The 23,173-nt window shown below is 33.4% G+C and overlaps 1 protein-coding gene across 6 annotated transcripts in view; it reads right to left on the bottom strand.

Moving 5' to 3' along the window:
* LOC145248942 (uncharacterized) overlaps positions 1–23,173 on the bottom strand; it is a 157,195-nt gene that overhangs the window by 58,621 nt on the left and 75,401 nt on the right. For 4 of the 6 annotated variants that reach the window (XM_080110741.1, XM_080110736.1, XM_080110738.1 and 1 more), the window contains exons 4-5: positions 21,343–21,407; positions 10,491–10,643 (exon numbers count right to left, since the gene is read on the bottom strand). In XM_080110741.1, the coding sequence (XP_079966867.1) occupies positions 10,491–10,643; positions 21,343–21,407 (218 nt within the window). Of the gene's footprint in view, positions 1–10,490; positions 10,644–20,414; positions 20,458–21,342; positions 21,408–23,173 lie in introns of all 6 variants that reach the window. The other 2 variants (XM_080110740.1, XM_080110737.1) reach the window with 2 other exon arrangements.

The raw sequence follows: 23,173 nt of genomic DNA, 5'->3' as shown, positions 1-23,173 counted from the left end.
CAAGATTCACCACTACCTTCTAAAGTCGTCTGGAAATCAGTTTTAATCAAAGGAAAATAAGAAAAGAAAATCATATTCAATTGTAAAGGGAGTAGACTCGTACAAATTATTTAAGAGTTACTTCCCTTGTATAAAATAAAAGTATTCACTGACATTAATCTACTTTACTTCATGTGATAAATTCGTCTTCTAATAAGTATTTATTCCAAACGAAACTGCGTTAATTGAATGAAAACAAACAAAAAAAAGAAAAAGAAAAAAGAAAAGAAAACCCAAATCCAAATGACTTTGAAATTCCTATCCTCATCGCTTTATAATAATCGCAGAATTTTGATCTTTGAATAATTGAATATTTGTGTCTGTTGGAGTTTTGAAAATTTCAAACTAAAGCCGATGTTTAATCTAAATGGGCAAATGGTTTCTATTTGATTATTCATGTATTAATTATGTTTTAATTTAATAGACTTGATTAAGATTTGAACTCACAATAAATAAAGTTCAACATTAAAAAAAATATTTTGACACTGCTTGGTGGTATTTCAAAGGTTTTTTCATATTTAATCGCGACTACATTTTATAAGGAGATAATGCCGAGGATAAAATAGAAAGTTGAAGGTGGAGGGTAAAAGAGGTTCTAAGAGTGAGTACATCAGAAGAAGTGAACTTTCCTTTGCATTAAGGTAGGCACCGCCAAAAATGGCCGAAAAATCAAGTTGTTGTTTTTAAAACGAAATTACATTATTAAAATCCATTATTTCTGAGTAACTTTTTTTTTCCAGAAAGATAAAACCCTGACTTTTATCATATAGAAAGCAGAATATTGTAAAACTTTTTCTACTATTTTTAATTAAATTTTAAATGTTAAATTTCCCTCAAAAGTTAACAATTGGCGTTTTTTGTTTTGCACAAAAAATGTAAATAAATAGTTAAAAAAAAAAAGAAGGTTTTTGAAAGAATTACTTTTTTATTTCCTGTCTAACTAAGATTTAGGGTGATTTTCTATGAGAATATGCAAAAATATTATAATATAAGTACCTGGATTTCAAATAATTCCACTTATTCATATAGGCAACCAGTTACTTCGAGTCGATTTGATTACTCTGTTTGCAAACTTTACATTAGATAGTTATCTGATTTTTATTAGATTTTTAAAAAGACGGTCCGTAAAAAAGTACTTGCCTGCCCCCCCCCCAGTTTTGGCGGTGCCTACATTAAGGTTATCCAATTACTAATTCTATTAGCCATCAAGAGATACGACCTAATCAACAATTTATAGCTTAGAGAAGCTGATTTTGGTGCGATAAATGGCGTTGCTTTATGGCAATTGAAGGCATAAAGACGAATGTATTTACTTTTTAAAAACTGCTTCCAATTTTATGATATTATGTAAAATTATCGGTGCAAGCAAATATGTCCGTATGTGTGTGTGTGTGTGTATATATATATATATATATATATATATATATATATATATTATATATATAAAATAAAATAAAATAAAATAAACTTTCTTGGAGTTATATTTTTGGATTTTACCGTCATTGGATTATTTACCACTTTTCACCAGACTATCCATTCACGTGTAATCACCTTTTTCTTCACAATATACCCTCTGCTCCACTTTTTCTTATCAAGTAAGATCTTTGACTTACTTGTCGTTTCATCAAATACTTTTGTATGCAAAATCCGATCCCGCATTTTGCTAATTCCTACCCTCTGATGAGAAGGAAAGTATTTCTTCGAAACTCCGCGGATTAAGGACTATCCATTTATCTAGTGTTTCCTTTTCAGATTAAATATGTTTTTAACTCTTTTTCAAAGTGTTTTTTAATATGTTTTATTAACTGTTTGCTCGTATATATATATATATATATATATATATATATATATATATATATATATATATATATGTATGTATGTGTGTGTGTGTGTGTGTGTGTATACGTACGGACATATTTGTTGCATATATACATATATATATATATATATATATATATATATATATATATAGATAGATATATGTATATATATATGTATATATATACATGTATACGTATGCATATATATATATATATGCATAAATATATATATATATGCATATATATACATGTATATATATATATATTAATATATATTTATTTCTGTAGAAATATATTTTTCTTATTATATATCAGACCTTATATAAGAAGCTCAATGTGATTACAGAGCAATATATAGAATAAATGACAAAAATTCTATATTCCAAAACACATAATGTTGACAATTTTATATTTTATTTCTTTACAATCACAAAGATAAATATGAATATAATCTTCAAAATTTGACTCTATCAAGATAATCAAAAGCTGAATATCTATATCTATCTATATATCTATAAAAACAGAGATGTGTGTGCCACAGACGATTTCTGATTGGTTAATCCAATAATCACATCTCCTAAAAAACTATGGTTCGTAGGCTCTTAATTTTACCATAAAATATTATGGCTTTATTTATTGTCCATCTTGGAAGGGTTTAATTTTTTTCTAACTTGTTTATTTACAAATTAAAAAAATACGAATCTTACACAATCTTACAATCCAACCTACGACATCCACGGCCGCCATTCTGCTAGGCGCAGACACGTACACAACACGAAAACAATGTTTTGAAAATCTAGCAAAAATTAATTTTCCTGAAATTTTTCAATATTTAAAAATAAATTATGCCGGCTGATAAAATTTTTAAACTTTTTTTAAAGCTAGAAAGATAAAATTTAAAAATACTTATTTTTATGTAAAACGCGCGTTCCCTCGTGGTCTTTTCATTTCGGGTTTGTATTACTGTACACATAGATTCGAAAAAGGTGTCAAAAAACAAATATATAACAAATAAATGTTATCAAAGGCAAGATAAGTTACTTTTCTACCAAACTTCGTGTTTTTATTCAATGTAACACATTTATTCAGCTCGAAAAACGGGTGTGTATTACTGTACACATAGATTCGAAGAAGTTGATAAGATACGAAACAAAACACGCGCACACACGCACACACACTCACGTCCACTACCGTCCTTGGCTACGTCACGTTGTTATGGCAACACGATAAATACACAGTAAATTTTATTTTCTTCATTTCTACGCAAATATTACGCAATCTATATCTATCTATCTATCTATATCTATCTATCTATCTTCTATCTATCTATCTATATCTATATCTTCTATCTATATCTATATCTATCTATCTATCTATCTATCTATATCTATCTTCTATATCTATCTATCTATCTATCTTCTATATCTATCTATCTATCTATCTATCTATCTATATCTATCTATCTATCTTCTATCTATCTATATCTATATCTTATTAACTTTACTTGATCCCTAAACAATAAATGTTAAAAGGTCATAATAGGGGTCAAAGTTTTAAAAAAATGACCCTTTTTTTTTTTCTCAGCATTAACGTCAAAACACCTGGGCAACGCCGGGCACCGATTGCTAGTATATCTATAAAAACAGAGATGTGTGTGCCACAGACGATTTCTGATTGGTTAATCCAATAATCACATCTCCTAAAAAACTATGGTTCGTAGGCTCTTAATTTTACCATAAAATATTATGGCTTTATTTATTGTCCATCTTGGAAGGGTTTAATTTTTTTCTAACTTGCCATTTACAAATTAGAAAAATACGAAACTAACTTACAATCTAAAAATCGAACCTCCGACTCAACGTCCGCCATTCAGAAAGCAAACGCTGGACAGATTATTAGTACTACTACTACTACAAACAATACAGCACGAAAACACGCGCACACACGCACACACACTCACGTCCACTACCGTCCTTGGCTACGTCACGTTGTTATGGCAACACGATAAATACACAGTAAATTTTATTTTCTTCATTTCTACGCAAATATTACGCAAATGTAAATCATATAGAATATCTGTATGAATATAATTACACGTAATAGTTAAATAAAGATGATCATCGTATAAGAGAACTGAAAAAAAAAAACTAATAGGGAATTTGTATAAAGTTGTATTTTCTTTTTAAATAAATAGAAAAAAGGGGTGTTGATAAGACTATCGATACTTATACAGTTTAGTGACGACATTAAAAAATGGAAATATTGAAACAAACATTTTATTGTACGTAACTGTTATAGACTGAAGTTCTCCGAGAAAAAATTTCACTTCATTTGATCAAGTAGTTTGTTCTTACAGCGAAAAACAATTATTTATCACGACGACGTCAACGTGGCCATTTTGGAAATGATACCTAGCAGAATACCTCCATTTTATGCCAAATTTCGCAATCTAGCCTTTTTTTTCTCGCCATATTGAGATGCGCACAACACATCTGCAATTTTTTTACGTTTTTTTTTTTTTTAAATCTGGAATTTTTTTGCGTATTTTTTTTTTTTAAATAAGAATACTATTGAATATGCAAAGAAATTGAAGAATGCAAAGAATTGAAGAATTTTTATACGAGATTATTTTCGAAACATGCCCAGTTGGACACGCATGGATAACTTCGAAACTTCGTTTATTTACTTCTGTTACAAATTAAAAAAAACAAAAAAACACTCCAAACATGGCATCTGTCTTCGCAAAAAAAAAAAACAAAATCTCATTCTGGTGGGGGGGGGGGAAAGGGCTAGATTGGCCTAAAATGGAGGTATTCTGCTATGTGCGGCAGTTACCTGCCCTTGGGGAATTCCTGGGCCTGCAATAACATTTCCAAAATGGCCACGTTGACGTAGCCGTGATAAATCATTGTTTTTCGCTGTAAAAAAAAACTACTTGATCAAATGAAGTGAATTTTTTTTCGGAGAACTTCAGTCTATAACAGTTACGTACAATAAAATTTTTTTTCAATATTTCCATTTTTTAATGTCGTCACTAAACTGTATAAGTACCAGACTATCAATACACACAAAAAAATATAGATTTATTTTTGGGTAAAGTTCCCCTGGGGTTTCCTTTCACTTCAGTAAATAATGGTATTTTGTTATATATATGGCGTACTATTATCCTTATATATATGATGTTGCTGTTTATATATATGTATAAGTGATAGTGTCTGTGTGTGTCTGTGCGTCTGTGTGCATTTCCCTACGCTAAAACTCTGTCAATTTTAAGCCTACAGATTCGAAATTTGATATACAGGGTACTGAGATTTGGGAAATCGATGTGATAGGTTTTCGACAGAAATTTGGCGATTAAGTGGTCAATATTCAACAACTAGACCTTTGATAACTCTACCAAACTCCTCCTACAATTTAAGGTCTGAACACGTGATATTTTATATATAGATTCCTTGGACATGGATCTAACTTATTAACTTTACTTGATCCCTAAACAATAAATGTTAAGAGGTCATAATAGGGGTCAAAGTTTAAAAAAATTGACCTTTTTTTTCCTCAGCATACACTTCAAAACACCTGGGCAACGCCGGGCACCGATTGCTAGTACTAGATAAGGCAATAAAAGACACAAAAAAATTCTCGATAGAAATAAAATCGAATAAATTAAATATAAATAAATTTGATTTAATTGATTGGCTAACTGGTTGATTAATTGATTGTGCTTTTATTCTGTTGAAAATGCCTTTTATTTTTTGCAAAAAGTTTCTTATATATTTTTTTTATTTTCCAAATTATGTTAACTAGTGGGACATTTTATAAATGTTTATCCTCTAATAAATAGAGCACATCTTTGAAAGTTTATGGATTAAGAATTTTCATTATTTGAATTTGATTAATCAATAAATTTTGTAGTTCATTCAATTTTCTCTGTATCATCTATTTTTCATATATATATATATATATATATATATATATATATATATATATATATATATATATATAGTAAGTTATAAAATATACATAGCGATTAAGCTCCACACAATATTCCATGTTTCATCCACGCTAGGATTCATCAGACTTATGCGGGGAGTTTTTTTGGTTGTCTGACGTTTTTATATACACACCTACTATTAAGTTTTTAGTTAGCCAATCAGCTTTCTCATTTCTATCACGCCCTTCCTAATCAGTCAATGAGCAGGCACTTACAGGACAAAGGCCCAGCTGACCTCCAGTTGACCCATTCCTTTGTGTTTGCTATTTTAGTAGGGAGCGTCCTGACCTATTTTTAACCTAGGTTAAATGTGTTCTTTTATGTTAGTTTATATATATATATATATATATATATATATATATATATATATATATATATATATATATATATATATACACACATATATATATATATATATATACGTATACACACATACATATATATATATATGCACACATGATAATTTTTGTATATGTATGTTTATTTTATTTGTTTATGTTCTATTATTATTTTTAGTTTTAAAATTATTTTGTATCGCTATCCTAGAGTTTTCTTTCGCAAATATTGTGACCTGGTAAACTATGCTTTTGGTTAGACATTTATTTTGAAGCGGGCAAAGTGTGCGGTATCTGCAGTTGCATTTATCTTGTCCATTATTAGTATTTTTGTTTTTATTTCTAGTATGGTTGTTGCTGTCCGGAGTTGGTTTATTATTATTATTATTATTATTATTATTATTATTATTATTATGGCTCACATGGAGCTTTCACACAAGTCAACAAACGGTTTGGAGACCTGTGGTGTTCTCTGGAAGCTGAGTGACAACAAGTCTCCCCAGACGTCCAGCTCTCTCCACCTCCTTCGCTAGCATTTGCAAATAAATTTGCGTCATCGCAACAGCCTCATACCATTGATTTCTCGCTGGTAGTGGCCATTGGTTTATACTGGAATTTGAGTAGCACTAAGCCTCCCCATGATCCCAGTTCTCTTCGCGCTTGTCCAGCGGAGGTCTGGCCAGCACTCTCTTCCGTCCTCCTTGACCCTTCTCGGCTCTTTGGTATCATTTTTCTATGGGGGGGGGGTGATGAGACAATGGGGGATGCATGATGGTGGTGTAGAACTTGTAGATATGCAGCTTCGGCGTTCTTCATTCCCTGTAACGCTTCTTTGTTATATTGTCTTGTGTTATTCTCAACATTCTAGGGGTTTCCTTAATATTTCAGCCGTTTTTGTTATCGTTAGGCGTTGTATTTTTACAGTTATTATTATTATTTCTACTAGTTACATATGTGTCCTTTGTGTTAGTTTTATTTTTGTCATGGTGTCCACTTTTTTATTGTTCATTTTTTGTTATTTTCATTGCTTTTATGTAGTATTTTGTTATTATGCGCTTCAATTATCATCTCTAAATTTTCGCAGCAGCTGTAGGATAACTTTAGGTTATTTTTATTGAAAATTTTGTGTAAGGAATTGGTTGGAGGGAAGTGCTTTATTTCCAAGTTTTGTTTTTAGCATTTGATTGTATGGCGCCATATACCAGATTATATTTCTTTTTCTTCTATTTTTAATTTTATTATAGTTATTGTTGTTTTGTTGCTTATATCTGATATCAATATTTTTGTATCCACTTTTTTTTAGGGTTGTTTCATAGATATTTATTGACCTGTTAAATACATTTTCATCGCTTGAGTTGTTGCTGAGTCTACTTACGATCGAGTTAGGAATCTGTTTTATAATTGATGGTGGGTGGTTGGACTTAGGGTTTACTTATATTGGATTAGCGTTATCTTTTAAGTAGGATTCATATGTGTTTTTATCTAAATTTAACGTTACGTTGGGGAAGTGATTTATTTTTATGTTAACTAGTACGTCTACTTTTAGGCCTGATTTTTTCATTTCCTTGTGATAGAGGATGCGTGCTTGTTACGTCCAGAAAAGGACTCCCAACATATAAACCTAGCAGAACTCGATGCCATCATTAAAGGAATAAACTTGGCAATCCTTTGAAAGAGACCACCTTGCACTTATTTACTGATTACGCATGTGTCCATAAATGGGTGTCAGTACCCTTACCGGCAGAGCCAGGATATGGACTAAAGCTACAAGTGAGATGCTCATCTGATGGCGTCTTGATACAATAATGAAATAGTTGAAGGAATATGCACTGTTGATGGATGTAGTCTTGGTGAAATCTAGCCAAAACAAGGTGGATTAATTGACAAGAATGCTATGTCGTGACCATCTAGAGGAGCGATACTGCTCCCTATTGGGAAGGTTAAAACCCCTAAAACCCTGAGTAAGGCCGGTTAAATATGCTGATATTGGCTGTTAAGCATTGATTGAATCCCGGACAGCGGCAGGTGACCTATAAAAAGGGATGGATTTATTGTGCTTGTGAAAACACTCAGATATTTTATTGTTTAAACCAATGACAGGAAATGTCAGAATAATGTAGAAATTAGATCATGTACTCGTTGGCCTAAGGAACACTTGCTCAGAAATTGACAAGGTTTGGCCTTTGGAGTCGTGTGAAAGCGCAGTTGAGTCTTGGTCCCAGATTCGCAAGCTATGGGAGATCTTTTGAGGTGCACACACCCAAAATGGATTTGGGGATTCCCCAGAAAGCCTGTTGGACCCTGATTGGTTTAGCAGATCGCCAGACCAACCCCGTTACCTTAATATTAAAGAAAATACCCAGGCCAAATTCAGCAGATTAATCCAGACCTCTGTGAGAGAGGAACTAACCAAGAGATACCACCCCAGCCGTCGCTATCACCATCATCGTAAGAATGAAGAATAAGATCTTGATGTTTTCTGGTGTAATCGAACTGAATGATGTATGTATGTAAAAACTTGTAAATTTCATGAAATTAACTTTTTCATAGTTAGAGATCCTGAGTCTGTCTTCTTTTCCTGGCATGCAAAGCTATTTGATTTTCAGCAGAATTGACATGAAACCTGAGACGCTGAGAAATTATGTGATGACCTCCCGGAAGATAGACTATCACGACCAAACAGTTTCGATGAGGTCAGAGGCCAATTGCTGACCGGAGTGAAAGACCTTTACACTTCAGTGGTGGCTTGATGCGATTAAGGAGAACACCGAACCTGTGCAACCTGTCTGCACTGCATCTATGAACTCGGTCGGATTGGACCAGATCAAAATTGTTTGCCAACAAAGTGGTCATCCTGGTGTGAAGAATACACTCTACTTTGTGAAGTGAATTAACCCTGGGGTTTCCGAGGCCGCTGTGAGAAACGTCATTAAAGAATGCAAAGAGTGTCAGTCAATCAATCCGTCACCCATACACTGGTCAAAGGGGACTTTAAATGTTGAACAAACATGGCATAGGAAAGCGATGGATATCACTCATTATGATGGGGCCCATTTTTTGACATTGACTGACTGCGGCTCTGCTCAGTTTGCCATCTGGCGATGCATTGCTCAGCAAGATACAAAATGTATAATCAATCAACTAAAGACTCTTTTCTATGAACGAGGTCTGCCATCAGAGATTCTAATGGATAATGACACTGCCTTTTGAAGCAGCTTGTTTAAAGCCTTCATCGACGAATAGAGAATCAGACTTTGATTTTGTTGTGCATATGTTCCCTCTGGTAACAGCATCGTTGAGTAATGCCATAGAAGTGTTAAAAGGATTGCAGCCAGGAAACGGTGTACCATACCAGAGGCAGTATATTGGTACAATGTTATGCCAAAGGATGACTTTTACTCTGCTACAGCACCTGCCAATATGGTTCATCAGTACTGCATACGACTTAAAGGAATTGATGGAATAACGGCACCGGTAGACAATCAACAGCAAACCGTCTACAAAATGGGTGACTGAGTGTGGGTAAAACTCTACACTGACAATGTACTACAAAGTATGGAATGGGACGTAGGACTGGGAATACCAGTATGCAAAATATATCGGTCGATGGAATGCCACATCATGTGAGAGACCTGCAACTTATAGTAGGACCGGGCCCACCAATGGCCTGCTCTGACATGCCTTTAGAAAATGGTAGTGAGAGATTTGTGGTCATCAATGAGACGCTGGGTGAGCGGATACCCAATGTGGGTGAAGATAACGACTTAGTCGATGACATTCCAGATGAAGGCACAGTAAGTGTCGGAACTATTCCTGACGAAGACACAATGATTGTTCTGCGATGAAAAAGCACAAAAGCCCCCCCCCCCCCTCGAGTGTTTCATGTGTGATCATAGGATCAGGGGAGAGTGTAGTAGTAATTCTTCTAATTCACTCACCTCCATATGGTTGGTTTTATGGGAAACTAGCCGCAAGAATTTCCGAGATTTGAGAGGAATAAAAGACCAAACTCAGATGGATAGGCGACTGTACTTTTACTTAAGCAGAGAAAACGGTGAGAGGAGAGAAAAGTCCCTTCTTAAAGAAAGTTCCGGCTGAAGGTGAGAAAGAAAGTGAGGCTGAAGGACCCAGCAGTTTTCATATTTTAAAATTTTAGCTCATTATAACAAAATAAACAAAAGAAATAATTCACATTACGTTTAAATATGCAAAAAAGTTACATATGAAAAGAAAGGATGAATATATTTCAATGATTTAAATGAAACAGATATTTTTATGGCGCCAAATAATAAAGAATTTACTTACCCAAATGTTGTTTATGTAAGACGCATTATTTCCAGAGTTTTGTTGAAGATTCCGTGTCTTTAAACCAGCATTCTGAGAATTGTTTGATAAATAATTAACATAGAAATTTTTGTGGAGAAGATTTTGGTTTGGTTGTTCACAAGGAACAATACCCTGAATAAAAAAGAAAAGAGTTTGGTTTGTTAAAGAAAGAATCTTTTTCAAGTACCATTTTCAGATCATTACTTGCTAACGAAAAAAATGCCCTCTTCCATCCTGAAGTAAGAACTTGTTTCATACAAGCACGAAAATTCATAATGAATTTTGTAAGCTTATTTTTGGCTGGTTTTCAAATTAGTTGGATGCTGTTTGGCTGGTTTTCCATCTTAGCATGGTTGTCACAATTCTGACACCTTTGATGCTTGCAGTCATTTTAGATGCCTAGACAGCTCACTATCTTTGCATGACCTTTCTTTATTGGTTATACGTATACGTACCCAGATATATTGAACAAAGTAAACATATTTACTTTCACGTTACTCTATTTGTTATCCCTGACAATGCATGCATATTCGATTGCATTTAAGACAATATAATCTTTTAATGTAGCCTTTCCATTAGTAAATATATTTGTATTTTCTACCTGTTTTGTCGATCATATTTCTTATATCTCTCTTATACTTGTCTGTTTGAGAAACCATTCCCTCAAGAATATATATATATAAAGTAGTGGCTTTTGTGTGCGTGTATCCGTGTTTACAACTTTCCTACAAGTCGCACCAAACCTGGCATAATGATGATCCTCCATCTAGGGATAGTGCACACAATTTCCAAAGTAAAGGTCAAGGTCATAGCATATGTATATGCTCTTTTACAGCCCCCACCACTGGACTGATCATGACATGATGATGGTCTCCAACCTAGAGATAATATACACTAATTTTGAAGATCAAAGTCAAAGGTTAAGGCCAGGACTTTGCTAGTATATTATATATTCTTGCTTAGACTTTTTAAAAATAATATTTAATCAGTAATTTGTCATTATGTTTTCCACTTTGTGTTTAGTAATTGAAATGTATGCAGCCTATAAACATATTTTAACCCTTTTTAATATATCAACTAACCTGATATAGACTATATAAGCATTTTTCTAAGTAGATTATTTTATCCTTTTTTAACCTATAATCTTGATTTGCTGCATAATCTTTTAATATCTTCACTTAGATGTTAATCTCATATTAAAATAGTATTTATGATTTCCTTATAAGCATTTGCCTAAACATTTGCCTCTTTTTAGCCTATAACTTTGATTTTCTGTATGATATTTTTGGTATCCTCACTTTGGTGTTCATTGCATATTTAAAGTTTCTATTAAATGTATAAATCCGGTACTGATGAGATTTTATTCAAAGAAGAAAATTGGTACTATCTCAGAAATGATCGTACACTGATTGTTTCTTGGTGTTGAGTTCTTAGTGCCTAAATAAATGATTTTTCCATAAATCATTTTACCATTTGCTTTATATATATATATATATATATATATATATATATATATATATATATGATAAATATTATAATATATAATAATAATATATATATATATATATATATATATATATATATATATATATATAATATATAATCTATATATGTAAATTTGTATTCCTGTCTGTTTGTTTGTTCAAAATTTGATTAATATATACAAAAGGTTCCTTACTTTTTCTTTTTTTTATTTCTATATACATAGTATGATTCATGCAAAATATACAATTAAGAGATCACCTCATTTGCATATTACATTAAGAAAAATAGATTTTACTAAATAGCTGTATCTTAGTTAATATTTTAGCGAAAGAATTGTTTTAAGTGAACTTTAAACAACAACAATTATATTGATAATATATTGAATTTAATTTATTTGGAATTATTATTTTCAACATTGACCTCTTTAAAATCTTTTTTAGAGTTATTTGTCCTAGAAACTTCGAAACACTTAAAAACAAACTCTTCACTAAATAACATAATTTGGTAATCTCAGTAAGTTTCTAGCTTGAAAAAATAATTCCGTGTAGATAGAAAAATGTTTGGCTTTTATTGTTTTTTTTAAAATAGTCAAACAAAAAAAAAAACACTTACGGAAAAACTATAAAGATTTCATTTGTTTGTTTTTATTATTCTTTAAACAGCTATATAGAATCTGTAAATTTTTATGATGTGATCCAGCGTCGTTTAACACCTAAAAAAATTAAGATCTACTGCCCCCCTCTACATTCCACAATTTATGCTTTTCTGTTTTTTCACGTTAATGTCATCAAATACAAACATAACTTTCTGATTAAGAAAAGTAAATTTTTACGACGTCACCCAGCTTCATCTAACCCCTAAAAAAATGAAAATCTACTTTTTTTTGGCCTAATACGTTTAAACTGCCTTTATAAATAATATGAAAGAAGAAATTTTGAAATAAATGAACATTTTAGAGTGGGGATCACTTTCCTATATAAATTTAACGTAAAATGAGTACGCACTTTTTGGCCACCAAACGTTCAACGAGACATGTCACCTCTAGCATTTTTTAAAGTTTAGTGATCGAGGTGGGGGGCAAAACATAACAAATACAATTTGTTTTTTTTTGGTGAGGGGGCGTGAATTACATTTGAAACATAAAATAACGATACATTTAATTAATTTTCATGAGACCACTTTCACCTAACAATTTCACAAACAAAACGAACCCCAAAATATGAGAAATTCAATTTTTTGGGGGTGAGGGGAGGATTACGTTAGAAACATAAAATGACGAAAAATTTAATTTAATTGTTTTTGCAATTAATTTTTGGTAGATCTTCATTTTTTTTTTTAGGGGTTAAACGACTCTGGGTCACATAAAAATTTACTACAGTATCTTTGACTGCTTCGAATTCAAACTTAAGTTTGAATTCGAAGCATACACTTTTAAAAACAAAAAGGCTCCCCCACTCCAAAACTAGCAAATCGAAAAAGCCCCCTCCCCTCAAAAAAAAAAACAAATCGAAAATTTCCTTCATTTACAAAAAAAAAAGCCAGTGAAAAAAGTGCCCTTACAAAAAATAAAAAGCAAATGCATGCGTTAATGTTTATATTTTTAGGTTCATAAAATCGTGAGTTGTCTTAGAAAAGCGAGCAAAACAGAACTGTTATCATCTGGAGTTATAGATCAAGTCAGTGGTACAGTATTCGATTACAGATCGAATGCTCTCCAGTTTAAGTCCAGGTGTTCCTCACCATTTTATTTACAATTTTTCTTAATTTTTCTCTTAAGGAGTTCAATTTACGATAAACAAAGAGGAACAATTTAAAACCGCTGCAAGCCATTTCTTCGTTTAAATATTTTAAAACTAAACATTAATCAGCTGTGTGATATTGTAAATAAACACAGACGGAATTTGATGAGCAACATTATCATTATTATTTTTTTATTTTTATTTTTTTTGCGAATTAGTCGACCAGGTAAATTATTCCTCATAATTCTATATTAGTACATACATAATCTGCATTAATAAAATATCATGTTTAAGTGTACTGTACGACTGGGCAACGTCGGCCTTCTAGCAAGTAATAAAGTAAATTAAAGTTGAGCCTTCTTTAGGGATTTAAGAAAAAAGCGATCAACATTAGTGTGAATGTAACATTCCGACTTCCAGTCATTGAATACTTTCTCTGTTAATTATCAGTGCCTGCTGACATTAATTCCCTTGGATTTTTGTGTTAATAGCTGGTGGCCTGGAAGGAAGATGCTAGCATATGACGTGAGAGTGGTTTTGTGATTCGCTTCAAATCTTTGACCAGCAGTAATTACTACTCCTTACATCGATAATTAAGCACGAAACACTAAGGTCTGTACCTATAAAAATAATTGTTAATATTTATTTAAAAAGTATTACAAATATATATATATATATATATATATATATATATATATATATATATATACAGGGTGTCCACAAAGTCTGGCTACATTATGTAGCCAGACTTTGTGGAAGCATCCTGTAGATTATGTAGCCAGATTTTGTGGGCACTCTGTATATATATATATATATATATATATATATATATATATATATATATATATATATATATATATATATATATATATATATATATATATATATACAGGGTGCTCACAAAGTCTGGCTATACAGGGTGCCCACAAAGTCTGGCTACATAATCTACAGGATGCTTCCACAAAGTCTGGCTACATAATGTAACCAGACTTTGTGGACACCCTGTATATATATATATATATATATATATATATATATACTAACAGTTCAGCCTGGCTTTGTTCAGGCCCTATGTACTGTTCATACATTTATGTGCATATGTATATATATATATTAAAAAGTTTGACTAATGTCCAGGTAACCTACATCTAAAATTTCAAGTGTGTAGGTCCAAAATTGGCGGAGGAGTTTGTAAGAGCCTGCAAAGGTTAACTCTTTCAACTTTGACTTCTTGGCAGCCAAATTTTCACCCAAGAACTAATTAAAAAGCTTGCTGCAGGTCTGAATACCCTTTATGTAAAATTTCAAATGTTTAGACCCAAAAGTGATTGAATAGTTTGCTAGAGACTAATTTGTTTTCATTTTTCAAGGTAAATTTACAAGAACTGTTAATAACAAAATCTATTCAGACATTTAAAATAAGGCTATCAGCAAACTGAGTGGTCAATTCATGTATTTTTCGGTATTGGAAAGGAGAGCCCCCCCCCCAAAAAAAAAACAGAGCATATAAACTACGAATAACAGTTATGTCCCTTGTAGATAATTTATGTATGCTTTAAACGGTTGATTAAATCAAAATTTCAATCGATTAAATATCAATAATCAATCGATTTTATTACAATAAAACAAAACAAACAAACAAAAAATAAACAAAAAAGGAACCAACAAATAGCAAATTGCAGCAAGCCGCGTAAAAAGATAATTAAAAGCTATTGCATCTATACATCGTCTGAATGTTTGTCCAAGGCGAATTTAAACTTATATCTGGTAGGCATCATCACAACCGCTTCTGGAAATCTGTTACAACGAATACGTACAGAGAATGCTACTTTTTTCTGTTAAGATGAAAGCGACTACGGTACATCAGTGAGTAACTTTGGAGACCAGACCGAGATGTTGAGGTGAAAAACTCCTCTAAAGGTAGATTTATATTCCTGACTTTCTGATTTTCCTTTACGGACAGACGCCATGCTTGACGATCTAAAAATCACCCCTGCTCAGGTGCATGCTATCATAAAAAACCTTGACACTTCAAAAGCATGTGGCCCTGATCTCATCCCAGCTGTGCTATTAAAAAAGTGCTTAGCCGAAGTAGCTCCAGTTCTCTCCAAACTCTACAACAAATGCCTTAATGAATCATGCTTTCCGGGCTGTTGGAAAACTGCTTCTGTGGTACCAGTATTCAAGAATTCTGGCGAAAGAACTGACCCATCAAATTATCGCCCCATTAGCCTCCTCCCACTTTTTGCCAAAATATTTGAGACCATAATTAACCATGCTCTAGTCCGTCACCTTACAGATGCTAAACTTCTGACTGACAAACAATATGGATTTAGACAAGCCCGTTCCACCGCAAACATCCTCACTGTAATCTCTGAACGTATATACCATTCACTGGACAAAGCGGGGGAGGGCAGAGCGGTAGCTTTAGATATATCTAAGGCTTTTGACAGGATATGGCATGAGGGTCTCCTCAGAAAAATTAAATCATACGGTATCACTGGTAGAATACTTAACATAATTAAATCCTTCTAGATAAGAGAAAAATCCAGGTTGTCCTCCATGGTCGTACATCTAAACAATATGATATAAATGCGGGAGTGCCTCAAGGGTCTATCCTTGGACCTGTATTGTTCCTAATATTTATTAATGACCTCCCTGACAAAACTGCCTCTGAGATGGGTATATATGCTGATGACACCACACTCTATAACAGGCATGACAGGAAAACAAATGAACACATAACTAAAAAAATGGCAAAAACACTAGAGGATGACCTCCAATCTGTAGTTGAATGGGGACAAAAATGGATGGTCACATTCAATGCTGCCAAGACTAAACTGGTTTCCTTACATAATTAGAAGAAACCTTCTCTGCCCCAGTAGTTGCTGCCCCTGATAGTAGCCCCCTACACCAAAGTGGCAATGTGCCTTGTTTGGGGTGAAAATGTAATAAAAAAACAAACAATTCCTGTTGATGGTGCTGCATGTCAGAATCAGGTCCCCCTCACATCCTTTACTGCTAAAGTGAGGACAGATTTAGTCTTTGAAGCCGTTCTTTGTACGTAAGAATTGCTGCCACCATCCTGGTTGCTAACCATTGAAGCTTTTTGAAGATAAGGATTTATTGTTTGGATGGCATTCCCAAGAATGGGCCGAACCAAGGTTATGTATAGAGGAGGGAAAGCGTGTACTGTAAGGCTTAGAACGGATCTCCGCAAGTCAAACACCATTCATATAAACTATAATTATTCAAATTACGATGCAAATTTATTATAGATTCCTTGAGTGTAGAAAAATTGTTATGGAATTAAAATACTATTTCATAAATAATTATTTTTCTTCATTCTATCTATATTATATTTCTCTTATTCTGTTTGTTTGCGTGTTTGTCTGTTTCTCCATTCCAATTTGTCTCAGATACTACTGGACGATCTGGTTGAAATTTTGTGTGGGCCTTTGTTATGATACAGTGCAGCAAACTAAGTATTATGGTATCTGTTCGACGCAGAGTTAGGGATCAATAGGGATAAGAATATACTGCACTAATGAGTACAAATTTATTCATATTCAATTAATTTGGCATAAAGCAATCTTTCTAAGTAAACAGACTATAACTTTTGCCTAAAGAACCTAGTTTTCTATTATCTTTCTCCATTATATCTATTTGTATACCCCTGCCCCCGACAAAAACAAACAAATAAACAAAAAAAAAAAACCCAACTAAAACAAGAAAATAAAAAACAAAACTTAGATAAATTCAAATCGAGTTAGAATATTCAGCCATTATAGTTGTCATCTTGCGAAGATATGTGTATATTGAAATGATCACTTTGTCGTTACACTAACCACTTTGTGTTATGTAATAATAATACAATTTGTGTTATATAGTAGTTATATAAATTGTGTTTCGTAATAGTTATCTAATTTGTGGTATGTAATAATTATATAATTTGTGTTATATAATAATTATATAATTTGTGTTATATAGAGCACTGTCAGGAGATGCCAAGTAATTTGAACGATTATTAGGATCATTGTTGATGTCTAGAAAATATGTATCAAGACGAAAGATATTTTAGGATAAAAATATTATGGTAGAAATGTATTAGGAATGTTAACGTAGGAATGTTAAAACAAACAAGAATGTAAGGACTTAAACAATGGGGATGATTTTAGTGATGGCATCACGTGATCATAATGCTACCTGTACTAATGACGTAATGAGAGAGATTTGAAGAGATGGACAGTGTAGTATAAAGTTTGAAGAGATTGGAAAAGTCGGACAAGTCAACACGAAAGATATTGTCTCCACGTTTTGAAAGCTGGGAGAAACGTGATTTTAGCATAGTGTAGAAATTTACAACATCTTGCAGTTTCGATGGGAAGGCAAGAATAAAGTTATATCAAATATATAACCTATTGTTGATTGGTTTCTTTCGGAGGAAAATGAACTTGAATAATGAAATAAAAATAATGCACAGAACTATTATCACCGAAAAATCATCAGGGACAAGATCATTACAGGAATAGTCTAATCTCTTTTGATTTTGGGAGCCCACCATAAAAATCCCCAAAAATATAGATTTCTATTTTTGTTTATTTTCTAAAGACCATGTTTACCAAAATAATACGCCAACATTTGCAATACTCAAGGTAGCCATCATCCAGTAGCTCCATGTCATGAAAATGGAAGAATATTTGTAGTAGCAGTATATAGCAACAGCAACACAGCTCCAGCAATTTTGAATTTATGCTTAATTTTAAGCTGATTGGTGCAAGCACTTAACTTCCATTCTGTTTTGTTCAATCAGGAGCCACCTCAGGTGAACTGAGTACATAACCAAAGTTGATTATAGAGAGTATCAACAAGGATCTTTCTCTTTCAGGACAGACCACACAACGAGTTGACTCATCCACAGTATTTCTTCCAACCCCCAAAAGTTCTCCCTTGGAACAAACCTATTCCTAGTCCTGGGATTCGACAAGAAGCTCTAAAGATTCCAATATTGCTACGGCCGATACACATGAACATGTAAAACACACACATATGCTTACATAGGCACGTACATGTAGACACAACTACACACCAGTGTATGCAAAGATTCTCATAGAGGAACTTTTTCCTTTCCTTGCAAACAGCATTCATCCCATCCTTCACATATGAACTACCTTTTCTCTTCCCAACTGTGGTAGAGCGGTTAAATGTTGTCTATCATGTCGGAAAAATAACATTTATAGATGAACAACTAATAATAATAATAATAATAATAATAATAATAATTTAAGAATTCAGGTGATCGCTCATCTCCCTCACAGTACAGGCCAATAAGTCTCCTGTGCATCATGAGTAAGTTGCTGGAATCTGTGTTAAATAGAGAAGTAATCAACCATCTCAGCAAAAATAACCTTCTTAGTGACACAAAATATGGTTTCCGTTCTGCTAGATCTACAGCAAATGTGCTTACAGTTATATCTCATAGGATTAGCGAATCTCTCGACGGAGACTATCTTTCTATGGCAATTGCTCTTGACATATTGAAGCCTTTGATAGAGTATGGCATAAATGTTTATTTCACAAGATCTCCAGTTACGGTATAGCTGGAAATGTCTTCTCAATTATTAAATCATTTCTCTCTGATAGGTTCATAAGCGTAGTGGTTGATGGACAGAAATCAGAAGCTCTTAATATTAATGCTGGAGTCCCGCAGGGGTCCATCTTGGGTCCAACTCGCTTTCTGATTTACATTAATGATCTTCCAAATCACAACCTTACATCATTCGCAGACATTTATGCTGATGACACTACTATCTATGGTAGCACATCTAAGACCATAAACGACCAAGTTCTCTCTGATTCTCTCTTCTCTGATCTTGAGCAAGTGGTACAATGGGGAAAGGAGTGGCTTGTTACTTTTAATGCATCTAAAGGCAAGCTTTTATCTTTACATCATCAATGCTCTGATCCCCATCTGGCATCAATTGAAATGAATGTCTCTCGTCTTGGGGAGGTTTTGATAAGCTTCTGGGCTTGACCTTTACTCCTGATCTTAAATGGAACGCATACATTAAATCCGTTGCCAAGGCCACTAGAAAAATTGTGGGATCCTTCTATAGATCCAGTAGATATCTCACTGCTGATGCAATTCTCTATCTATATAAGAGCCAGGTGCGTCCAAGGATGGAGTACTGTTGCCATATCTGGACAGGAGCTGCTAGAAAGGACTTATCCTGCCTTGATAGAGTTCAAAATAGACTTAGTAGCCTTGTGGGGATGTCCTTTTCTCTTCCCTACAACCTCTTTCTCACAGAAGAGATGTTGCGAGTTTGTCTCTGCTTTATCGTTATTTTCATGGCAGGTGCTCGGCAGAGCTCCATTCTATGGTCCCCCTCGCCAAATTTTCACAAGAAACACCCGTCTAGCAGAAAGCACTATCACTAGTTTCCCCCACTCTTTATCTGTGCCTAAACCTAAGCGTAGATTCCACGAGCAAAGCTTCTTTCTTAGAACTGCACGCCTATGCAATTGTCTTCCGTTTTTCTGCTTTCCAGCTGACTCTAAAATATGGTTATCTTCAAGTCTAACGTAAACAAGTTCTTGATGAGCCGTTCTATATAAGTTAAGAAATTTACTGAATATCCAGTACTAATGGTTACTATATTGTCCAATTTCTACTTACCCTTATCCTCGAGTGGCCTCTTGGCCTTGATAAGTGTTGATGCCTATGTAAAAAAAAAAATAATGAAATAACGTTCACTAACTTGAGTAACTTGCAAACTGTGTGAATTTATTACAGACAACACATACAAACTTGCAGAAGAAAATCATGAAGAGTGTGGTCTTTACATGTCTCTTCAGATGCAAGAAAACGAGAGAGAAAAATATGGACTGAAAAAATGCAACTGCTGGAAATAAGGGGCGATAACCATATAAGTCTCAAGCTGAAAGTGTTGAGCATTGTGTCCATGTGTGCGCTGCATGCGAAAAGGCTGGATAGTATTTTTGACAAAACGTCTCTATACTACTAATGGGACATTTATTTGACACCCTTTTGACCTTCTAACTTTTTGTGTTCGACAATACTCATAGATGGATTCTTTTACCTTCTCTTTCATTTCCCCTTTTATTTACCTGTTAACAAAAACGACCCAGTAAAGTTGTTTAAAATGCTGGAATGACACGTTTGTTTCGTATTCTACATGTGTTAAAAAATCAACAACATTGTTCGATGGATCTAAGCATATCATTAGTTGTCTTTCTTAGTGACGTCATGCCATGAAGAATAAAAAAAAGATAAAAAACAACAATAAAAACTGTTTCTAACCTAACGAAGACGTGATTCTGTCGAAAAATTCGATTTATAACCAAATAAATGTTTGTTTAAAAAAAATCTGCGTTAAATTGTCTTACTAAACTTACATTTTGAATGTCTTATATAATCTTTATTTTATAACAGGAGATACTGACTAAAAGCTCATTTTCTTTGTTATAAGTTCAGCTTTTAGTCGATCCAAAGTTTTCTTGTCTTTATTGTCTGCTTTTTAAGCGCATGGATGTGACAGGTTCAAACTGAGATACAATCTATACATGAATCAAGTTTTACTCACGGAGAAATGTCTTGCTGCATCTGGAATCAAAGCTGATACTTGCGGCTTGCTTCCATTTTCAGCCCCTGCACAAGACAAGATTGCATCATTATTAACGCAATTTGCTGGCAAAAACAATACAGATTATAAACAGCATCTCAACTTCCTAGCAAAAGAATGCACAAACAATTGCAGATATGCAAATAAATTTCAAAATTTACCTGATTTGTCAACTGAGTTTCAATCATGAATGCTCAACGTTCTTTGTTTTATTACTGTTCAATTATATGTGGAGACACTTTGGTAACTGTTTCATCAGTAGGAGATGTGATCCTGAAGAGCGTCACATTTATAGGACTCTAACACTCCAGTCTATTATCTGTGTATTTATCTAATGTCTATCAAAACCTGGGAGAGTATCTTAGGCAAAGAAGACCACTGCAGCCAAATTCAGTCATATCAGATACGTTCGCAAGATAAAAGCGTACATATAATTGAATGGTGATAAAACAAAAACTGTTGGATATTCTTAGGAACTTGGTGGAAAAGTCAGGTATAAAGTAATTATTATTTGTAGCGAATATTATTGGATTGCAGTGAATTTCAAAATTAAAAAGTAATGAATTCCATTGACAAATCTATTGGTGGATGGCAATTAATTTGGATAATCCTGTTTAAACAAAATACATTGATTTTTGAAAAACAAAAGAAATAAGTAATCAATTGTGTAAAATTTTTATTAGATTATATTTGCATTATTCCAACAATTGTTCTCATCTTGAGTGTTATTCATACAAGGTTATGGATGCTATAACCTTTGACCTTTTTCAGGTGTATCTTGTCCAACTCGGCAATTTTTCTCTCAACTTCAGGGATCCGTATGAACTTTCGACTAAAATCCATTTTTTGGTACTTTTGAATTCATGAAATCATGATTTCCATTAAGTTAATTGTGTGTGCCCGGCAGATGACGGAAAGAACCGGAAACGGTCGACAAATTGTTTTCTGGATATTAAGACATTTTTTTTTCAATGTATTACTTTATGAATTTCAGTAGTCATCATCATTCTTAATATGGGGATGGGAGGGGGTTGTAACAATTTTTATTTTTTTTGTAATAAGGCTCGCCCGGCTGTTTCCGGTTCTTCTCGTCATCTGTCGGACACAACCGAATAACTTCTTGAAAATCGCTGGTCGATAAATGCAGAAACACCCATTATTTACTTCATGGGAATAGCATGCTCTAATTCCGTCATCTATGACCGAGTAGAAGTCTTAAGTAATTCGAAACTGTATGCTTAGTATCGTCTGCAAATAATGCAAATTACCAATTCTCATCTGAAAAATCTATAAACGTAATTATGAAAAAGTTTGATCATTTTTGGATTGGAATTGTTTACATGGGATAGGGTAGGGTCTATCGGTTTATTGGGATAAATAATAAGCCGTTTAAAAAATCAAGGCAATCAAGGTATGAAACCCAAAGTATTAGACAATTAAGTCACTCATTAAACTTCTCAATGCATGTGAATGCGTTGATTTTTTTTCATGCAAAATATGTATTGTTGCACAACACTCTTCATCCTAAACACTATTCGGCCTTGTCGGTGGGGCATTAGAATACACTGACTGCCCCCCCCCCCCTCCTGCAGAGGGTAAGTCCCTCAATGGGGGTCCTGGATATGACCTTAAACTATATACAGTGGTGAGGCCCCAGCTTGTGGGCTTTGGGGAGTGTGGAGCCACCTTTTAATTACCATTCCTCCCAGGTTCACTCTGACCCAAAGTGGTCGTACCTGTTAGGGTCCCAACTATGGGTTGAATAGAAACTGACTTGAAAACAAAAAATATA

The sequence above is a fragment of the Euprymna scolopes genome, chromosome 27 (assembly GCF_053919585.1).
Source record: "Euprymna scolopes isolate OS-2025 chromosome 27, ASM5391958v1, whole genome shotgun sequence".
NCBI lineage: Eukaryota > Metazoa > Mollusca > Cephalopoda > Sepiida > Sepiolidae > Euprymna > Euprymna scolopes.
The sequence above is the reverse complement of the archived record's forward strand: the minus strand, read 5'-3'. Positions and strand labels throughout refer to the sequence as shown.